Source organism: Pristiophorus japonicus, chromosome 1 (genome assembly GCF_044704955.1).
Source record: "Pristiophorus japonicus isolate sPriJap1 chromosome 1, sPriJap1.hap1, whole genome shotgun sequence".
NCBI classification, from domain to species: Eukaryota; Metazoa; Chordata; class Chondrichthyes; family Pristiophoridae; genus Pristiophorus; species Pristiophorus japonicus.
The window spans coordinates 350,802,114-350,822,630 of NC_091977.1; the positions used below are offsets into that span (position 1 = coordinate 350,802,114).

Here is a 20,517-nt window from a genome sequence, read left to right on the forward strand (position 1 = left end):
CAATGGGCCAAATGGCCTCCTTCTGTGCTGTAAGATTTTATGATTCAATGCATGGCACATGCAGGCTGTGTTTCCACAGAGTGTTTCCTTGGACTCCTACTCAGTGGATCTGCTCATCTACTCAAGCTATATATTTGATCCACAATTTGTCCCTCGACCCTGCTTCCCCTTCCTCCAAGAAATGGATACGTGTACCTCCACCCCGATTCTCCAATTTGCTCTCGCTATGAGCGAGGCTCCACACCGGGAGCTTTGTATCGAAAAATCACCTCTTTCATGGCACACACACAAACAAAATGGGAATGGTTAACTGGCCATCTTAAAATGTGAAGTTGTGTTTCTCCTTTTCAGTTACAATTTTAACCAGTACGATTCCTTATAATTACATTCACCATATACAATTTATAAAACCACGTCTCAAAGTGTGTTCCTCAGGTCTCCTCCATTTACACAGGAATTCTATTTGCTGTGCTTATTTTATAAACAGTAACTGGAGTGCCAATAAACAAAGGCAAACAGTGGAATTTGTTCAAGTAAACTAACTGACATCCTTTTGATTGGTTTAGACTTTTGCCTAGCAAGATAAACATAAAAGTACATTGACTAAATGGAAGCAACTCTAAATGTGACTGTTTGTTTAATTCAAGTATTAAACAGCTGATTTTAAAAGGTTCTTGGTAAATCTGACCTGTTTCTATTTGCCGACATTATATCAATGGTTACACTTCAAAAGTACTTTATTGGCTGTGAAGCGCTTTAGAACAACAACAACTTGCATTTATATAACACTTTAATGTAATATAATGCCCCAGGCACATCACAGGAACCTAATCAAACAAAAAATTGACACCAAGCCAAAGAAGGAGACATTAAGATAGGTGACCAAAAGCTTGGTCAAAATGGTACGTTTTAAGGAGGGTCCTAAAGGAAGGGAGAGAGGCAAAGAGGTTTAGGGAGGTAATTCCAGCGCTGAGGGCTTACTGAGCTGAAGGTATGGCCACCAATGTTGGGGAAAAGGAAGTGGTGGATGGACAAGAAGCCAGAGTTGGAGGAGCGCAGAGTTCTAGGAGGATGTAGAGTTGGAGGAGGTTCCAGAGATAGAGAGGGGCGAGGTCATGGAGGGATTTGAACACAAGGATGAGAATTCTATGACCAGAGGTTGGGACAGACGCGATATAAATACAAGTTCTGCCTTCCATTTTTTACATAACTGTGCCTTGTTGTGTAACTGGGTGTGGGACACATAGTTGGGAGAATCAGAGGGGTAGTGCCGCTTGTGCAGTCAGAAGTTTTGCCCCCCCCACACCTAATTCTCCAAACTGTGCTCCAAACGCAGGACTCCACTTGTGTGTCAGAAAATTGGTATCAATCGTTTAATTCGAACCTAATGTGTTCTCATTGAAGTAAGAGGTAATGCCAGAGTACTGGGGCTAATTCTGTGATTGGGCGATCCCAGTGAAGAACAGCAGCAGCACGGAGTGCAGGTCGGCCCAAAATCCTCTGTCCTTAAATTAAGGACCTGCGCACTCTACAAGCATGGGCCCTCACTTGGTCTGCCCGATCACAAATTCGGGCCTACTGACTCCTACAGTACTAGTTTCCTATAGAAAGAAAGACCTGCATTTATATAGCGCCTTTCACAACCGCAGAATGTCCCAAAGCACTTTATAGCCAGTTAAGTACTTTTGAATTATAGTCACAGTTGTAATATAGGAAACACGAAAGCCAATTTGCACACAGCAACTGACATAACAGGATGGTCATTTCCGCTTCTTTACATTAAAATTAATGTTCTGTTAACTACATGCTTTACAGCTTCCAGAGTTTTTGGAAGTCTGATGAAACCGTTGCCTGGTCTCTTAAGAGCTCAGCTGATTATTTTGGCATTGACTCCTGCTTAGTGCTTGGTACTGATGGTTTTGGTGCTCCCTTTACTAGCTGCTTTGTTCTCATTGCTGGATGTTTATTAAAAATCATTCTTCGGAATGTGGGAGTCATAAGAACATAAGAATTAGGAGCAGGAGAGCTGTGGAGGCTGGGTCATTGAATATATTTAAGGCAGAAATAGACAGATTTTTGAGTGATAAGGGAGTGAATGATTATGGAGAGCGGGCAGGAAAATGGAGCTGAGGCCAGGATCAGATCAGCCATGATCTTATTGAATGGCGGAGCAGGCTCGAGGGGCCAAATGGCCTACTCCTGCTCCTATTTCATATGTTCTTATGTAGGCCATTCGGCCCCTCGAGCCTGCTCCTCCATTCAATAAGATCATGGCTGATCTACCTCAACTCCACTTTCCTGCACTATCCCCATATCCCTTGCTCCCATAATATCTAAAAATCTATTGATCTCTGTCTTGAATATACTCTAAGACTGAGCCTCCACAGCCCTCTGGGGGAGAGAATTCCAAAGATTCACCACACTCTGAATGATTAAATTTCTCCTCATCTCAGTCCTAAATGGCCAACCCCTAATTCTGAGACTGTGACCCCTGGTTCTAGACTCCCCAGCTAGGGGGAATCATCCTTTCTACATTAACCCTGTCAAGCCCTGTAAGAATTTTGGATGTTTCAATGAGATCACCTCTCATTCTTCTACACTCTAGAAAACATAAGTCTAGTCTACTCAATCTCTCCTCATAGGGCAATCTCCCCATCGCAGGAATTAGTCTGGTAAACCTTTGTTGCACTCCCTCAATGGCAAGTATATCCTTGCTTAGGTAAGAAGAGCAAAACTGTACACAATACTCCAGGACGGTCTCATCAAAGCCAGTGCAGCCTTCAGACGCCTGAGAAAGAAAGTTTTTGAGGATCAGTCCCTCAAATCTGGCACCAAGCTTATGGTCTACAGGGCTGTAGTGATACCCGCCGCCCTCCTGTATGGCTCAGAGATGTGGACCATATACAGCGGACACCACAAATCGCTGGAGAAAAACCACCAATGATGTCTCCGCAAGATCCTGCAAATCCCCTGGGAGGATCGATGCACCAATATCAGTGTTCTCGATCAGGCCAACATCCCCAGCATCGAAGCACTGACCACATTTGACCAGCTCCGTTGGGCGGGCCACGTTGTCTGCATGCCCGACACAAGCGCTCTACTTGGAACTCCTACACGGCCCCAGGTGGGCAGGAGAAACGTTTCAAGGACAGCCTCAAAGCCTCCTTGATAAAGTGCACGATCACTACTGACACCTGGGAATCCCTGGCCAAAGACCGCCCTAAGTGGAGGAATAGCATCCGGGAGGGCACTGAGCACCTTGAATCTCGGCGCCGAGAGCATGCAGAAAACAAGCTTAGGTAGTGGAAGGAGCGTACGGCAAACCAGATTCCGCACCCATCCTTTCCTTCCATGACTATCTGTCCCACCTGTGACAGAAACTGTAATTCCTGTATTGGACTGTACAGTCACCTGAGAACTCACTTTTAGAGTGGAAGCAAGTCTTTCCCGATTTCAAGGGACTGCCTATGATGATGATTATATAATTACAATAAGATGTCTTTACTCTTAGGGCTAGACTTTGCACTGGTGTCCAGATGTCCCAAAAATGGGCGGTATTTCTGACGTTAGTGATTATATATTTTTTCGTGATCGCCGGAATATCACCCATTTTAAAACCCGCTAGTTTCCATTTTTTAATTTGGGCGTTAGCCATAGTGATGTGAAATGGGCGTTAGTGATTTATTCCATCATGCAAGGCCGGCTTCCTTGGCAACGGTCTTTTCCCATGTTTCAGGAGGTCAGGGGGTCATCTGCACATGCGCAGAAGTGAGTGAGAGAGGAGAGAGAGAGAGAGAGATAGAGGAGGAAGATTGTGTTGAGTATTAGTGTATTATTGGTATTATGGGTATTATTAGTTGAAAATGGAGAATATACAATTATTTGAGGAGGTGAATATGAGTGAAGAGGAGGATGTGGCTGGAGTGGGTGAGGTGGGAGAGGAGATGGCTGGATGAAGGTGCACAAAGCACTTCAGCGAGGAGGCCAATGCTACCCTGGTCTCCGAGGTGGAGAACTGATGGGCCCAATTGACCCGGGGTGGTCGTGGGAACCCACCCCCCAGGATGTAGCAGAGAATCTAGTCCGACATGCGGAGGTCGTATCGCCGACAACACACGAAGTGAAAATGTCCAACATGTGCCACAAGCACTGGACGACCTCGTTGGTTCCGGCAGAGTAAGCATTAAATGTATTTATTTATTTATTTAATAAATTTTAATGATACAATGATTACTTTAAATGTAGATCTGCTGGATTGTAGTTAGGCTGGTAATCTTAAACTCGATCTTATTCAGGTTATTCTCAGATGATAGATATAACCATGCATTCAATTGCATACTAAGCATATTAGCATATAACGTTAACGTTAATGATGAATAGCATGGGATGACTGAGAATTGTCTGTGTGTTCTGTGTTTTGTACTGTGTGTGTTGTGTGTGTTGTGTTGTGTAATAGTAGTAATAATAATAATAATATGATAACTGTCAGTAACCTGATATGTCATATCTGTAATCGTACCTAGGCAATGATCTTATGCCATGCCATGCTCTTGTCACCTTTGCAGAAGAAGCTTTCGAAGAATTGCGCCGAGCAGAGGCGCACTGGTGGCGGGCCAGGAGATCTCACCCTGCTGACCGACCTGGAAGACCTGGCGTTGGCCTTGGTGGGGGTCTACAACCAGTCGGCCACCCATGGTGATGCCGAACCTGTTCTTGCGTCACGTGAGGAATGTATAAACCATTGGTGATTTAAAGTAATTTAATGCCATTTCCATATAATATATGATTGATGTAATGTTATGTAATGTTATGTAATTAATGATGGGATCATGAAATATCATTGTAATGCAATGCAGATTCTGTGCTATCATGATGTTAATTATCTGTGCTATCTGTCAGTATATTTACAGTAGTAGTGTTGCTCCTCGTGCATATGCCTGCGTAGCATAAGCATTCTCATGTAACCCTGGCATCCTTCTCTTCTACTAACTTCATTTATGTTTTCTAGGTCACCAGGCCTCACAGGCTTTCCCGGTTCCCCAGGTGCCTCAGGTTCCCCAGGCGCCCCAGGTTCTCGTGGTCACACCTGTTGTCTCTGGAAGCGAGGAAGCAAAAGCCTCTCCTGTGCTTTTGCAGGTCCTCCTACCCACCAAGGATAGTGAGGAAGTGGAGGAGGAGCCTGCAGCTCTCTCATGTGTCCCTGCGGCCAGGGCCTCTTCCACTGAGGAGGTAGTGGGACCAAACTCCTTACAGCAGGGCGCCCCGAGTGGTTTCATGCCTGCGCCGACCCTGTGGAGCTTGGTTCGGCAAGGTTGGTCTGCTCTAAGACCAGCAGATTTAAGTGTGGACATGGTGAATCTGTGCAGGATGAGCATTGACATAGGTCAAGAGCTCTTCAAGGCAATGGGCAGCTCTTAACTGGCCAGGTTGCCACTCTAACCGCGATCACCTCGCAGGAGATGTCGTGGATGGTAGCGGTGATGGAGAGGATAGCCGAGTCCATGGATGTCAGAGGGCAACCAGTGGGTCCCGGAATGCGGCACTGCACTCCAAGGTGCTGTACCGCTATTGCCACCGACACATACAGGTCAGGAGGAAGCTCTTGCTTCTGACTCAGAGGACGTTTCCTTGGAAACATCCTCACCATCTCCAACCCAATCTATTAATCTGCCGTTGTCCCCCACACAGCAGCAGTGCTCGAGGTGCCCTGCTCCAAGGCGGCTTGGAGTTGGAGTTGGTAGGGGAAGGGGAAGAGGTGTGGTTAAGATGAGGGGGGGTAAAGGAAAGGAGAAGCGAGCAGGTAGGGAGGGTTGAGATTCTTCTAATTGTTGTTGTTGTTGTTAAAAAATTTGTTGAATGTTGGGTGGATGGGTGTTTGTTTTGTTTTTTAAAATATGTTGTTGTTTCTGTTTTTATTGTTATTTGTTATTTGTTATTTATAAAATTTTCACTGTTGGGGTGGGGTGGGGGGGTACATAGGTGTTAACTTTTCATGGTGTTTTTTTTAATTGTTTAACACTTTTATAACATTCAAATGTTTTTATTAAACTTAACATTGTTGTACAGTGTTTTCAAATAGCAGAAACATTAAGCATATACAAAGTTAGCAAACACTGGCGAGGCCAGGCCAGGAAAGGCAACGATGAAACGTAACGTAACACAACTGTAACTGTAACTGTCATCAACGTAACGTAAAACATTCATTTATGAGCTGCGGCCACAACAGTCTTGCAGCTGTGTAACTACCACCAACGTTAGTTCAAGCAAAGCGCTCATTTATGAGTTGCTGATGCAATAGTCTTGCAGCTGCGTAACTGCCACGAGACTTTTCCTCGAGGGTGGGGTGGGGGCATGGTTTCATCGCCAGCCTGATTGTCCTCCCCGAGGTCATCGTCCACCTCCTCATCTTCCTCTTCTGCCTCTCCTCTTTTCTGAGGTAGACCGGCAGTCCCATCTGGCAATTCTTGTCCCCTCCTGATAGCTAAGTTATGCAACATGCAGCAGACCACAATAAACTGAGCGACCTGCTCAGGGTGGTATTGTAATTCACCTCCTGAGTGGTCCAGGCATCTGAAGCACTGCTTAAGCATTTCAATTGTCTTTTCGACGACATTGCGTGTGGCTATGTGACTTTCGTTGTCGCGCTTCTCAGCTTCCGTCTGGGTCTTATGCAGGGGGGTCATGAGCCAGCTGGCAAGGCCATATCCTTTATCCCCCAGCATCCAACCGTGACCTTGTGCCTGACTCTTAAACAGGTCAGAGACAGTGCTCTCACGCAAGATGTGCACATCATGGATGCTCCCCGGAAAATTAGCATTTACTGCCATGATTATTTGCTTATGGTTGACAATGAGTTGCACATTCAGGGAGTGGAATCCATTTCAGTAAAAGGTGCTTGCATGGTGATGTGCGCACAGTCTATTGCTCCCTGCACCTTGGAGAAGTTTGCTATTCTTGAGAAACCCAAAGCCCGCTCAGCCTGTGCCTCCCTGGTCATAGGGAAGCTTATAAAGTCCATCCTGCGTGCGTAAAGGGCTTCAGTCACCTGTCGAATGCGGCAATGTATGGCGTGCTGAGAGATACCGCAAATGTCACCAGCTGAGGCCTGAAAGGAGCCCGATGCATAGAAGGAAAATGCCGCAGTAATCTTGACCTTAACGGGCAGTGCGGTCCTGATGGTGAAGTTAGGCTGCAGATCTCCATTAATGAGCTGGCATATCACACTGATGACCTCCTTTTGGAAGCGCAGCCTCCTTAGGCATGTGTTTTCGGACAAGTTCAGGTGTGACCGCATATCACTGTAAGTGCATTGGGTGAAAGGTCTCATCCTCCTCAGCAGTCTACCACCTCTTTGATTGGACACATAATGCTCTTCAATATACCTTCTCCCATCTGCAGCATGTGAGTAGTCATCAATACAGGCTGAGAAATGACAGGCCCCATTACTATTACTAAATGTCCTAGTTATACTTATTCAGAATTATTAAATTGTCCTCTAAAAACAATAAAAAATGCAAATTCTCCACAATATGATTAGATGGTTGTCAAGAGATTTGAAAATCACCTTAAAAGCACTCACAAATTACTTCATAGCTCCCATGAACTTGAAGCAGCCTTTTATGAAAAGTCCTCCGAATTAAAAAATAGTATCCATACCGCTGGGTTAAGGTCAGGTGAGTGCAGCTTTTTTTGATTTTTTTTGGGATGAGCAATCTTTTGGGCGGTATATGGGCAAGATGCCAAAAATAACACTCTGCGATATTCTGGGCAGTTTCTGGGTGTTAGTTTCCATTATAAACAGTCTTCTGGATGGTGCACGATTGTTGACGTCACAATTTAAAAAGAAAATATGGGTGGGCGGTTCAGCTAATTCTCGGCGTTAAATTTATGCCGAAACTTACGCTGGCGATAAATGAGTGATAATTGGGCGTTAGTTTCCATTTTTATTGAAATATGGGCATTAGACTAAATCTTTGCAGTTAAATGGGTGGCAACTGGGCAGTAGCGGGGTGAACCCGATGGAAAGTCTAGCCCATAGACTCAAATCCTCTTGTAATAAAGGTAAACATACCATTTGCTTTCTTAATTGCTTGCTGATCCTGCATATTAACTTTCAGTGATTTGTGTACAAGGACATCCAGGTTCCTCTGAACACCAACATTTCCCAATCTCTCACCATTTAAAAAATACTCTGTGTTTCTATTTTTCCTACCAAAATGAATAACTTCACATTTCTCCACATTATATTCCATTTGCCATGTCCTTGCCCAATCACTTAGCCTGTCTATATCCCCATGAAGCCTCTTTGCATCCTCCTCACAACTTCCACCTAGCTTTGTATCATCAGCAAACTTGGATATATTACATTTGTCCTCTCATTCAAATCATTGATATAGATTGTGAATAGCTGGGGCCCAAGCACTGATCCTTGCGGCACTCCACTAGTTACAGCCTGCCAACCCGAAAATGATCTGTTTATTCCTACTCTCCATTTTCTGTCCGTTAACCAACCCCCATGAGCCCTAATTTTGTTTAATAACCTTTTGTGTGGCACCTTATCGAATACCTTCTGAAAATCCAAATCCACCACATCCACTGGTTCTCCCTTATCTATTCTGCTAGTTGCAACCTCAAAAAACTCTAACAGATTTGTCAAACATGATTTCCCTTTCATAAATCCATGTCATTGACAAGGCCGCTATTTATTGCTCATCCCTAGTTGCCTTTGAGAAGATGATGGTGGGCGGCCTTCTTGAACCACTACAATCCATGTATTGATGGTGCTCCCACAATGTCGTTTGGTAGGGAGGGAGTTCCAGGATTTTGACTCAGTGACAATGAAGTAACAGTGATATATCTCCAAGTCAGGATGGTGTGTGACTTGGAGGTGATGCACCTGCAGTCTTTGTTCTTCTAGGTGATGCCGATCGCGGTTTTGGGAGGTCCTGCTGAAGCTGCCTTAGATGGTACACACTGCAGCTATGGTATGCTATTGTGGAGTGAGTGAATGTTTAAGCTAATTGATAGGTTGCTGATCAAGTGGGCTGCTTTGTCCTGGATGGTGTCAAGCTTGAGTGTTGTTGGAGCTGCACTCATCCAGACATGCGGAGAGCATTCCATTACACTCCTGACTTGTGCTTTGTAGGAGGTGGAGGGACTTTGGGGAGTCAGGAGGTAAGGCTCTCGCCACAGAATACCCAGCCTCTGACCTTCTCAAGAAGACATGGCATTTAGGTTTCTGGTCAATGATGACCCCCAGAATGTTGATGGTAGGGGACTCATCAATGGTAATGTCATTGAATGTCAAGAGGAGATCTTGTTGGAAATAGTAATTGCCTGGCAATTGTGAGATGCAAATATTAATTGCCACTTACCAGCCCAATCCTGGATGTTGTCCAGCTCTTGCTGCATATGGGCATGGACTGCTTTATTATCTGTGTAATTGCAAATGGAGCTGACCACTAAACAATCATCAGCAAACAGCCTGACTTCTGGTCTAACGATGAAGGGCTGCAGCTGGGGTTTTAAATTCAGTTAATTAAATAAATCAAGAATAAAAAGCTAGTATCGGTAAAGATGACCATCAACCTCGCGGACTGTCATAAAAACCCATCTGGCTCACCCGGTCCTTACCCGGTCTGACCTATATAGCATCCAGACTCACAGCAATGTGGTTCACTCTTAACTACCCTCTGAAATGGCCAAGCAAACCACATAGTTATATCAAACCTCTACAAAAAACTATAAGAATAAAACCAGACAGATCACCCGCCATTGATCTAGGCACCGAATTCAGGCATGACAAAAGACCAGTTGACCCTGCAAAGTCCTGCTCACTAACATCTGGCACTTGTGCCAAAATTGGGAGAGCTGTCCCACAAACTAGTCAAACAGGAGCCTGACATAGTCATACTCACAGAATCATACCACTCAGCCAATATCCCAGATTCCTCCATCACCAGCCCTGGGTATGTACTGTCCCACCGGCAGGAGATTTGTATCCCACCACTACCTGTAACCTCATGGCCCAGCATATCCCTCACTCTACCACTACTATCAGACAAGGGACCAACCTTGGTTCAATGAGGACTGTAGAGGAGCACGACAGGAGCAGTACCAGGCGTACCTAAAACTGAGGTGCCAATTTGGTGAAGCTGAAGCACAGGGCTACATGCATGCTAAACAACAGAAGCAACATGCTATAGACAGAGCTAAGCGATTGCACAATCAACGGATCAGATCAAAACTCTGCAGTCCTGCCACATTCAGTCGTGAATGGTGGTGGACAATTAAACAATTAACAGGAGGAGGAGGCTCCATGAATATCCCCATCCTCAATCATGGCAGAGCCCAGCACATGAGTGCAAAAGCCAAGGCTGAAGCATTTGCAACCACATTCAACCAGAAGCGCCAAGTGGATGATCCATCTCGGCCTCCTCCTGACGTCCCCGCCATCACAGAAGCCAGTTCGTAGCCAATTTAATTCACTCCACGTGATATCAAGAAATGACTGAGCGTACTGGATACAACAAATGCTATGGGCCTCGACAACATCCTGGTTGTAGTGCTAAGTGAAGACTTGTGCTCCAGAACTAGCCGTGCTTCTAGTCAAGCTGTTCCAGCTACAACACTGGCATCTGCCCAACAAAATGGAAAATTGCCCGGGTATGTCCTGTCCACAAAAAGCAGGACAAATCTAATCTGGCCAATTACCGCCCATTAACCTACTCTCAATCATCAGCAAAGTGATGGAAGGTGTCGTCGACAGTGCTATCAAGTGGCACTTATTCACCAATAACCTGCTCACTGATGCTGTTTCAGATCCACCAGAACCACTCAGCTCCAGACCTCATTACAGCCTTGGTCCAAACATGGACAAAACATCTAAGTTCCAGAGGTGAGGTGAAAGTGACTGCCCTTGACATCAAGGCAGCATTCAATGGAGTGTGGCATTAAGCAGCCTTAGTAAAATTGAAGTCAATGGGAATCAGGGGGAAAACTCTCCAGAGGTTGGAGTCATACCTAACACAAAGGAAGTTGTTGGAAGCCAATGATCTCAGCCCCATGGCATTACTGCAGGAGTTCCTCAGGCCAGTGTCTTAGGCCCAACCATCTTCAACTGCTTCATCAATGAACTTCCCTCCTTCATAAGGTCAGAAGTGGGGATGTTCACTGATGATTGTACAGTGTACAGTTCCATTCGCAACTCCTCAGAAAATGACGCAGTCCATGTCCGCATGCAAAAAGACCTGGACAATATCCAGAATTATGCTGATAAGTGGCAAGTAACATTCGTGCCACACGAGTGCCAGACAATGACTATCTCCAACAAGAGAGTGTCTAACCACCACCCCATGACATTTAATGGCCATTACCATCGACGAATCCCCCAACATCAACATCCTGGGGGTCACCATTGACCAGAAACCTAACCGGATCAGCCACATAAATACTGTGGCTACAAGAGCGGGTCAGAGGCTGGGTATTCTGTGGCGAGTGTCTCACCTCCTGACTCCCCAAAGCATTTCCACCATCTACAAGGCACAAGTCAGGAGTGTGATGGAATACTCTCCACTTGCCTGGATGAGTGCAGCTCCAACAACACTCAAGAATCTCAACACCATCCATAGAAACATAGAAACATAGAAAATAGGTGCAGGAGTAGGCCATTCAGCCCTTCGAGCCTGGCTGATCATTCACCTCAGTACCTCTTTCCTGCTTTCTCTCCATAACCCTTGAATCCTTTGGCCGTAAGGGCCATATCTAACTCCCTCTTGAATATATCCAATGAACTGGCATCAACAACTCTCTGCGGTAGGGAATTCCACAGGTTAACAACTCTCTGAGTGAAGAAGTTTCTCCTCATCTCAGTCCTAAAGGGCTTACCCCTTATCCTTAGACTGGGTCCCCTGGTTCTGGACTTCCCCAACGTCAGAAACATTCTTCCTGCATCTAACCTGTCCAGTCCCGTCAGAATTTTATACATTTCTATGAGATCCCCTCTCATCCTTCTAAGCTCCAGTGAATACAGGCCCAGTTGATCCAGTCTCTCCTCATATGTCAGTCCAGCCATCCTGGGAATCAGTCTGGTGAATCTTCGCTGCACTCCCTCAATAGCAAGAACGTCCTTCCTCAGATTAGGAGACCAAAACTGAACACAATATTTCAGGTGAGGGCTCACCAAGGCCCTGTACAACTGCAGTAAGACCTCCCTGCTCCTATATAAATCCCCTAGCTATGAAGGCAAACATACCATTTGCCTTCTTTACCGCCTGCTGTACCTGCATGCCAACTTTCAATGACTTATGTACCATGACACCCAGGTCTCGTTGCACCTCCCCTTTTCCTAACCTGCCGCCATTCAGCTAATAGTCTGCCTTCATGTTTTTACCCCCAAAGTGGATAACCTCACATTTATCCACATTATACTGTATCTACCATGCATTTGCCTACTCACCTAACCTGTGTTAAAGTCACCCTGCAGCCTCTTAGCGTCCTCCTCACAGCTCACACCGCCACCCAGCTTAGTGACATCTGCAAACTTGGAGATATTACACTCAATTCCTTCATCTAAATTATTAATGTATAGTGTAAATAGCTGGGGTCCCAGCACTAAGCCCTGCAGCACCCCACTAGTCACTGCCTGCCATTCTGAAAAGGGCCCATTTATCCCAACTCTCTGCTCCCTGTCTGCCAACCAGTTCTCTATCCACGTCAGTACATTACTCCCAATACCATGTGCTTTAATTTTGCACACCAATCTCTTGTGTGGGACCTTGTCAAAAGCCTTTTGAAAGTCCAAATACACCACATCCACTGGTTCTCCCTTGTCCACTCTATTAGATACATCCTCAAAAAATTCTAGAAGATTTGTCAAGCAGGATTTCCCTTTCATAAATCCATGCTGACTTGGACCGATCCTGTCACCGCTTTGCAAATGCGCTGCTATTTCATCTTTAATAATTGATTCCAACATTTTCCCCACTACTGATGTTAGGTTAACCGGTCTATAATGACCTGTTTTCTCTCTCCCTTCTTTTGTAAAAGTGGTGTTGCATTAGCTACCCTCCAGTCCGTAGGGACTGATCCAGAGTTGATAGACTGTTGGAAAATGATCACCAATGCATCCACTATTTTTAAGGCCACTTCCTTAAGTACTCTGGGATGCAGACTATCAGGCCCCGGGGATTTATCGGCCTTCAATCCCAACAATTTCCCTAACACAATTTCCCGCCTAATAAGGATTTCCTTCAGTTCCTCCTTCTCACTAGACCCTCGGTCCCCTAGTACTTCCGAAAGATTATTTGTGTCTTCCTTCGTGAAGACAGAACCAAAGTATTTGTTCAACTGGTCTACCATTTCTTTGTTCCCTATTATAAATTCACCTGAATCTGACTGCAAGGGACCTATGTTCATCTTCACTAATCTTTTTCTCTTCACATATTTATAGAAGCTTTTGCAATCAGTTTTTATGTTCCCGGCAAGCTTCCTCTCATACTCTATTTTCCCCCTCCTAATTAAACCCTTTATCATCCTCTGCTGAATTCTAAATTTCTCCCAGTCCTCAGATTTGCTGCTTTTTCTGGCCAATTTATATGCCTCTTCCTTGGATTTAACACTATCCTTAATTTCCCTTGTTAGCCATGGTTGAGCCACCTTCCCCATTTTATTTTTATTCCAAACAGGGATGTACAATTGTTGAAGCTGATCCATGGCAGAGAGGTTGTTTCCACTGGTTGGGCAGACTAGAACTAGGGGGCACAGCCTCAAAATATGGAGGAGCCAATTTAAAACCGAGTTGAGAAGGAATTTCTTCTCCCAGAGGGTTGTGAATCTGTGGAATTTTCTGCCCAGGGAAGCAGTTGAGGCTAGCTCATTGAATGTATTCAAGTCACAGATAGATAGATTTTTAACCAATAAGGGAATTAAGGGTTATGGGGAGCGGGCGGGTAAGTGGAGCTGAGTCCATGGCCAGATCAGCCATGATCTTGTTGAATGGCAGAGCAGGCTCGAGGGGCTAGATGGCCTACTCCTGCTCCTAATTCTTATGTTCTTATGTGATCCTTAAATGTTTGCCATTGCCTATCCACCGTCAACCCTTTAAGTATCATTTGCCAGTCTATTCTAGCCAGGACAAAGAAGGTCGCTAGATTGGCACCCAATCCACCATCTTAAACATTCACTCCCTCCACCACCGGCACACCGTGGCTGTAGTGTGTACTACCTACAAGATGCACTGCAGCAACTTGGCAAGGCTTCATCGACAGCACCCCCCAAAACCATGATGTCTACCACCTAGAAGGACAGGGCAGCAGACGCATGGGAACACCATCACCTCCAGTTCCCCTCCAAGTTACACACCATCCTGACTTAGAAATATATCTCCGTTCCTTCATCATCGCTGGGTCAAAATTCTGGAACTCCCTCCCTAACAGCACTGTGGGAGTATCTTCACCGCACCGATTGCAGCGGTTCAAAAAGACATATTCTCAACGGTAACTTGGGATGGGCAATAAATGCTAGCTTTGCCAGCGATGCCCACATCCAGTGAATGAATGAAAACAGATTGCTAGTTTAGTATGTGTGTTTTTGGTTAGTATTGGGCTAGCCGTGCTTTGTGTTTGCAGCTTGGGTTTGGTGTCCGCTGGTTGGTTTCTATGCCGGTTTCGTGTCGTGCAGTGCTGATGCTGAATCCCTCGAGTTATTGAAAGCCGCCTGCTCGGGAGCCGGCAGCACTGCAGCCTGGTTGCTCGCCTCTGACTGAATGAGAAGGGTCGAGAGGAGGGATTTTCCATATATATATATATAAACGGGAGGTGGGGTAAGAGGGAGGTCCAGCAGGAGGGGGGTCCAGCCTGGGGCTGGCAAACTGCTGTCTGTATCTCTCCTTCGAGAGAAGGGCTCAGATTACAGTGTGTGTGTGTGTTAGAAAGTTGAGTCTCTCAGTCGCAGCCTTTGTCACTCGCTCTGCTCGCTGACGGCCGAGACGGACTCCAAACTCCCATCGATGTGGCCATAACTGGCTCACTCCCTTCACATCAGATATGGATTACAGGTAGGAGCTGTATCTTACCGCTCTCACTCTCTCTCTCTAGCCTTCTGCTTACTGTCCAGTTACTGCCTGCCTTTTGCTGACTTGCTCTCTGGTTCCTCCTCCCCTCTCTCTCCGTGTGTGTGTGGCAGGTTCTGCAAGACCACCCTGGCCCAGATCCTCCTTTTACTCTGGTGCTGCAGAATGACCAACGCCGCCCAGGTTCTGGAAGGTAAGGACCAGCAGGAGGGAGAGGGGTGGGAAATGAGGTAACCCTTCAACAGCAGTGTGCATCTCGTCTCAAATCACAGAGGTTATGAAGGAGACTTTATCCTCTACTTAGGAAATATTAGCATGCAGTCTGTACTCTGAATAAGATCTGTTGATGTGCTCTTGAACTTACGTTTCAATTTGGAGAATAGAAGTGTTTTAATTGTAAAAGTGAGCCAGAACATTAAGTTTTCTCTTGTATCTCAGCAGTCCTTTAAGTTTTACTTTACCAACTTTCCAATCACAGACTTTCCTAGTTTGGTAAAAGGACTGTTTGTACTTTGGGGAACGGGGGTTGGATGAGGGCATGGAAAGGAATTCCCCATTCAAAGATTTATGATTTTATGATTTATGTGGTACAGATTGAGCCTCAAACTGTCTGTTAACAGCTCGTGTTTGTAAACGGTTTACATTAACTAGTTAGCTCGAGTCTTTGGCAAATCTCTGGCAGTCATGGCTAGAAAGTCATCTCAGGCTCCCAACACTCACCACAGTCACTGAGAAATGCAGTGGCAAGGGACAGGCACGATACAGTTGTGGCAGAGATCCTTGTGTTAAACCAGAGCTGGCAATGTGGGGTTTTACTCAAATGGGTTTATAAATAAATGACTTCTTGCACATCTTCCTGGTTTTTCTTTTGAAGGAAAAGGCATTTCCTAGTCTCGAATCACAGAAGTATGAAGGAGAATTTTAATTTCTATTTATGAAACCTGAGGATTTGGTCTGTATTGTGAATGAGCTCAGTGTCTGCATTCTGAATTTTTGTTTTAACCAGGATATGCAAAATGTTCTAATGGTAAAATGTGACTGTATTTTATTTATTGTGTATTTTAAAGATTGCTACCCACATCAGGGTTAGCAATTCATTAGTGCTGCAGGTGAGAGAGACTTTTCCACCAGTGAAATAATTGATGGTCACATCGCCTACATTTTGCCCCCAGGGAGTGAATGATGATTTCAGATTTTAGCTACATTTAGAGATTGTACCCATCCTGTTTGGCTTCTGCCAAGAATGTCACAGCTCAGGTCCCTGATTACATCCCACTCCCTGACGACTGAATCTGGTTTTGCACTCCCTTGGTGCCCTACCTGACCCTGAACTGAGCTATCAGACCCCAATATCTGTTCCAATGCCAAGACTACTTACTTTCATCTCCAGGTCATTCCCTACTTTCACACCCACCTTGCCCCATCGCTGCTGAAACCTTCCATGTCTACATCACCTCAAAGCTCAAGTTCTCCAATGCTCTTCTCAGTGTCACAAACTCCAAACTCATCCACAGCTCTAGGCCCCTATCCTGTTCCACACTTCCATTACCCCTGCCCTCCTTGACCTACTGTGTTTCAAAGACCTTGTTCTTGTCTTCAAATTGTTCCATAGATTAATTACACCATATCTCTTCAACCTCTTCCAATTCTACACCCCGCATTTATCTTTGCTCCTCCAATTTTGTTTATTGCAGTCCCCTCCGACACTACCATCAGTGTCACAATGTTCCTGTAGTTTACAGTCCTTTTTCTCTGCCTTGTTACCTCTCCTCCCACTTTCAAAACAGACCTTTCTTTCACTGCGCCTTCAGTCACTTCTCCTAACCTCTGTCCAACTCCCTGCTCAGTGCCCAATGTTCCCCCCATTCGTCACTCCCCATACCCTTGAAACCTGTTTTTTTATAGTGTGAAAGAAGCAGTTGACTGGTGATCTCATGGGCATCTTATTGTTAATAATACCCCAGAGGAGACATGTTGTTAATGGTTTCTGTCTGTCCGCTCGCTTGTGACTGAAGCGAAACAGCAACAAGAAATTTCAGAGAATTTCACTGCATTTTGCACGCAAGAAAGAAAAGACTTACATTTATATAGCGCCTTTCATGACCACATGATGTCTCAGAGCGCTTTACAGCCAATTAAGTACTTTTGAAGTGTAGTCACTGTTGCAAGCCTCAATAAAGCATTAGCTTATATTTTCCTTTCAAAAGTAGGTTAGACCTAATTTTTAAAAAAATGGAAGATGGTGGGTTTATGGGCATTGAAGTCAATTTATTTTCCACTTTGAAGATTCCTGTTTACTGTGTTTGGAAGACTGTTCATTCCAGTTTGTTGAACTTTGCGAGTTGACATTTGGTGGAGGAAAGGGTTTAAAGAGTCACTCAACCCTATATAAAAAATGGTAATTGTAAATAGTTCACTTGCAAACTTTATCCTCTATCTAGTCTACTGAACTTGCAGGGTTAGATGAAAGATTCACTGGACATTTTATCCACAAAGGTAGGCCAACTGGACAAAACCACAGCCGAATTACAGCATGCAATCTTTTTATTGTCATCAAATTCCAATATTGACATAACACACTATTTTTTAAATATCCTGGAGTTAATCAAGGAGGAATGACCCTGTTTGTATCACCTAAGGCTGATGGACTCCAAGCCTTGGAGATTTAAGTTTGAACCCCAACCTTGACTAAGGCTCCATTTACATGACAACTGTAGCGTGATTGTAAAATGGTTTCACTTCACTGCACCGCGCTGCAGTTACAGTGCAAATACAGCCTGAATCCAGGGTCCTAACTGACACCTCAAAGTGGGATATTCAGTTGTATCACTCGAAGAGGAGAGAGGAATGTGAAGAGAAGCATGCACAATCCTCATTGGGTGTTAACGGAGTGATAGCGCAGGAGGCCGACTCAATTTTTAGCGCTAGGATGCCGGCAACGTTCCGCTAATGGATGGCGCTAACCAACTGAATTTCTAGCCTACTGTATTCTATTTCTGTTTGTTAGGTATATTTTTGGAGGACATTTTACTAGATGCATATTTTCTCCTTTTGTTTAATCTAGGTCTTACTGTCCTTTTCTCAGTAATTCGAATGGCTTGCCTTTTTTCTTGATTCACTGGCTCATGTTGAAGGCATTTGTCTCTGATTGTTCTAACATACAAGGGCATCATATGGAAACTATTACCTAGGTTACCTGGTTAGTAGGAAATGCATCTCATTATTTAATAAAAAAGGAACAAGCAGTGGGAATGTTGGCACTTGGGCTGAATATTTCAGCGGGAAAGGTTGTTGCTGAGACTCAACCCCATTAGTCAAAGAGAAAGTCCTCCCCTGCAGCAAGCATCCAATATATATTTATATTGCAGTTATGTTGATTTGGATTGACCCCCCCACCCCGTTTCTCACTGCCGTCAATCGAACGTTAGGTTACAAATAGAACTGGAATATACAATGCTTTACACCATCAGTTGTGACACACTGTGGGTTACTTACGGTTCCTTCCTGCTCGGAATTATATTGTTCTTTTTTAATGCAGTGTGCAGTCCTTATCAGTGTCCCATTTTCCACTGACAGTTTTGCATCAGGTTCCGCGTGTACGCTGACGACACATAGTTTTACTTCACCCCCACCTGTCCTAACCCCTCAATTGCCACTGTATTGCCAGCGTGCTTGTCCGACATCCAGTCCTGGATGAGCCAAATTTCCTCTAATTAAACATTGGAAAGCCAAAGCCATTGTCTTCGAATCCCATCCATGCTTTTGTTACTTCCAGACTAGACTATTCCAATACTCTCCTGGCTGGCCTTCCATCTTCTACTCTCCATAAACTTGAGCTCATCCAAGACTCTGCTGCACGTATCCTGACCTGCACCACATCCCATTCGCCCAGCACCCCATTGACCCTCATTGGCTCTCGGTCCACCAATGTCGCAAATTTAAAATCCTTTTATTCAAATCCCTCTATGACGTCATCTCTGTAACCTCCTCCAGCCCTACAACCCTCCGGTAACTCTGTGTTCCTGCAACTCTGGCCTCTTGCGCATCCCCCACCTCCTTCGCCCCACCAGTGGTGGCCGTGCCTTTAGCTCTGGAATTTCCTCTCTAAACTTTCGCACCTCTCTTCCTTTATGGCCCTCCTTAAAACCCATACCTTTGACCAAGCTTTTGGTCACCTGTCCTAATGTCTCCATCTTTGGCTCTGTGTCAATTTTTGCCTGGTTACGCACCTGTGAAGTGTCTTGGGACATTTCCCAACATTAAAGACGTTTCTAAATGTAAGTTGTTGTTTGATTTCCACAGAATCTTGTAACATATATTTGACAAATAAACTATGATTACATTTTCAACCCCTGCTCCCTGCCCTCCACCGCTTCCCCCACTGCCCGTCCTGAAAAGGCTGACGTGTGCCTGGAAATAGATCTGCAGGGCATTTGCCATTCTTCGAGTGAGCACAAGCAGTGTGTTTAATCATAGCCAAACTTGGTGCTATCCTCACCTGCAAAAGCTCCTCAAATTTCCCTCTTTTTATTTTAAAAATAGAGTCATGCCCCCTTCTCTAGGGTAATGTACCAAGGCTCTGCTGCCTGTTGACCGACGTGGGTTGGAGAATCAGTGTTACTGTGTTGCAGCCCTAGCTCTGACCCATGCTCATGTCTAAGGACGCCTCCTTGCTGGCTTGCAACATCACAAAATGACCCATCTTGTGTCCATCACATGACAGGTCCAGAATGAACATGGCTCACTGGGAGAGGTCGCTCTGGCTGTCCTACCTCTCTCCCGTGGTCTTGTCCGTGCCCAGGTAGCCCTGGAGAGGGCACATGTGATATCCACTGGTACGCTTGGGGCCTTCCACAACCGGTGGGCACCACAGTGTCTGGTAGTCACCGATTATAATATTCTCATTTAGATTTATGACTTTACTTTTTGTTTAACTTAGATTTTCTGTTTGAATTATTATATTAATTGAGCCTCCTCATGAAGGGGCACTTGTAGTTTTGTTTCCTTGTTGATGACACATGCGTAACCCAGTGTCACCCTTATTGCCATCCTTTGTGACTGTTCCTCCTCGTCCTTCTTGACTGTCTACAACTTTCAACATGGTTGACCACTCTATCCTTCTTCAACGCTTCTCTACCGTCGTCCACCTGGGTGGTTCCATTCTTATCTATCTAATTGTAGCCTGAGAGTCAACTGCAATGGCTTCTCTTCCCCCCTCTCCCCCCGTATCATTACCCCTGGTATCCCCCAAGGATCCCCCAAGGATCTATCCTTGGCCCCCTCCTATTTCTCATCTACATGTTGCCCCTTGGCGACATCATCCGAAAACAAAGTGTCAGTTTCCACATGTGTGCTGATGACACCCAACTCTACCTCACTACCACTTCTCTCGACCCTTCCTCAGGCTCTAAATTGTCAGACTGCTTGTACGACATTCAGTTCTGGAT

General features: G+C 45.1%; 1 protein-coding gene across 4 annotated transcripts in view; it reads left to right on the forward strand.

Annotated features, from left to right (window-relative positions):
• Positions 1-14,933: 14,933 nt before the first annotated feature.
• Positions 14,934-20,517, forward strand: part of LOC139273519 (collagen alpha-1(XV) chain-like) — a 539,503-nt gene continuing 533,919 nt past the window's right edge. For all 4 annotated transcript variants that reach the window (XM_070890449.1, XM_070890476.1, XM_070890459.1 and 1 more), the window contains exons 1-2: positions 14,934-15,055; positions 15,184-15,263. In XM_070890449.1, the coding sequence (XP_070746550.1) occupies positions 15,045-15,055; positions 15,184-15,263 (91 nt within the window). In that variant the 5' untranslated portion in view covers positions 14,934-15,044. The remainder of the gene's footprint in view (positions 15,056-15,183; positions 15,264-20,517) is intronic.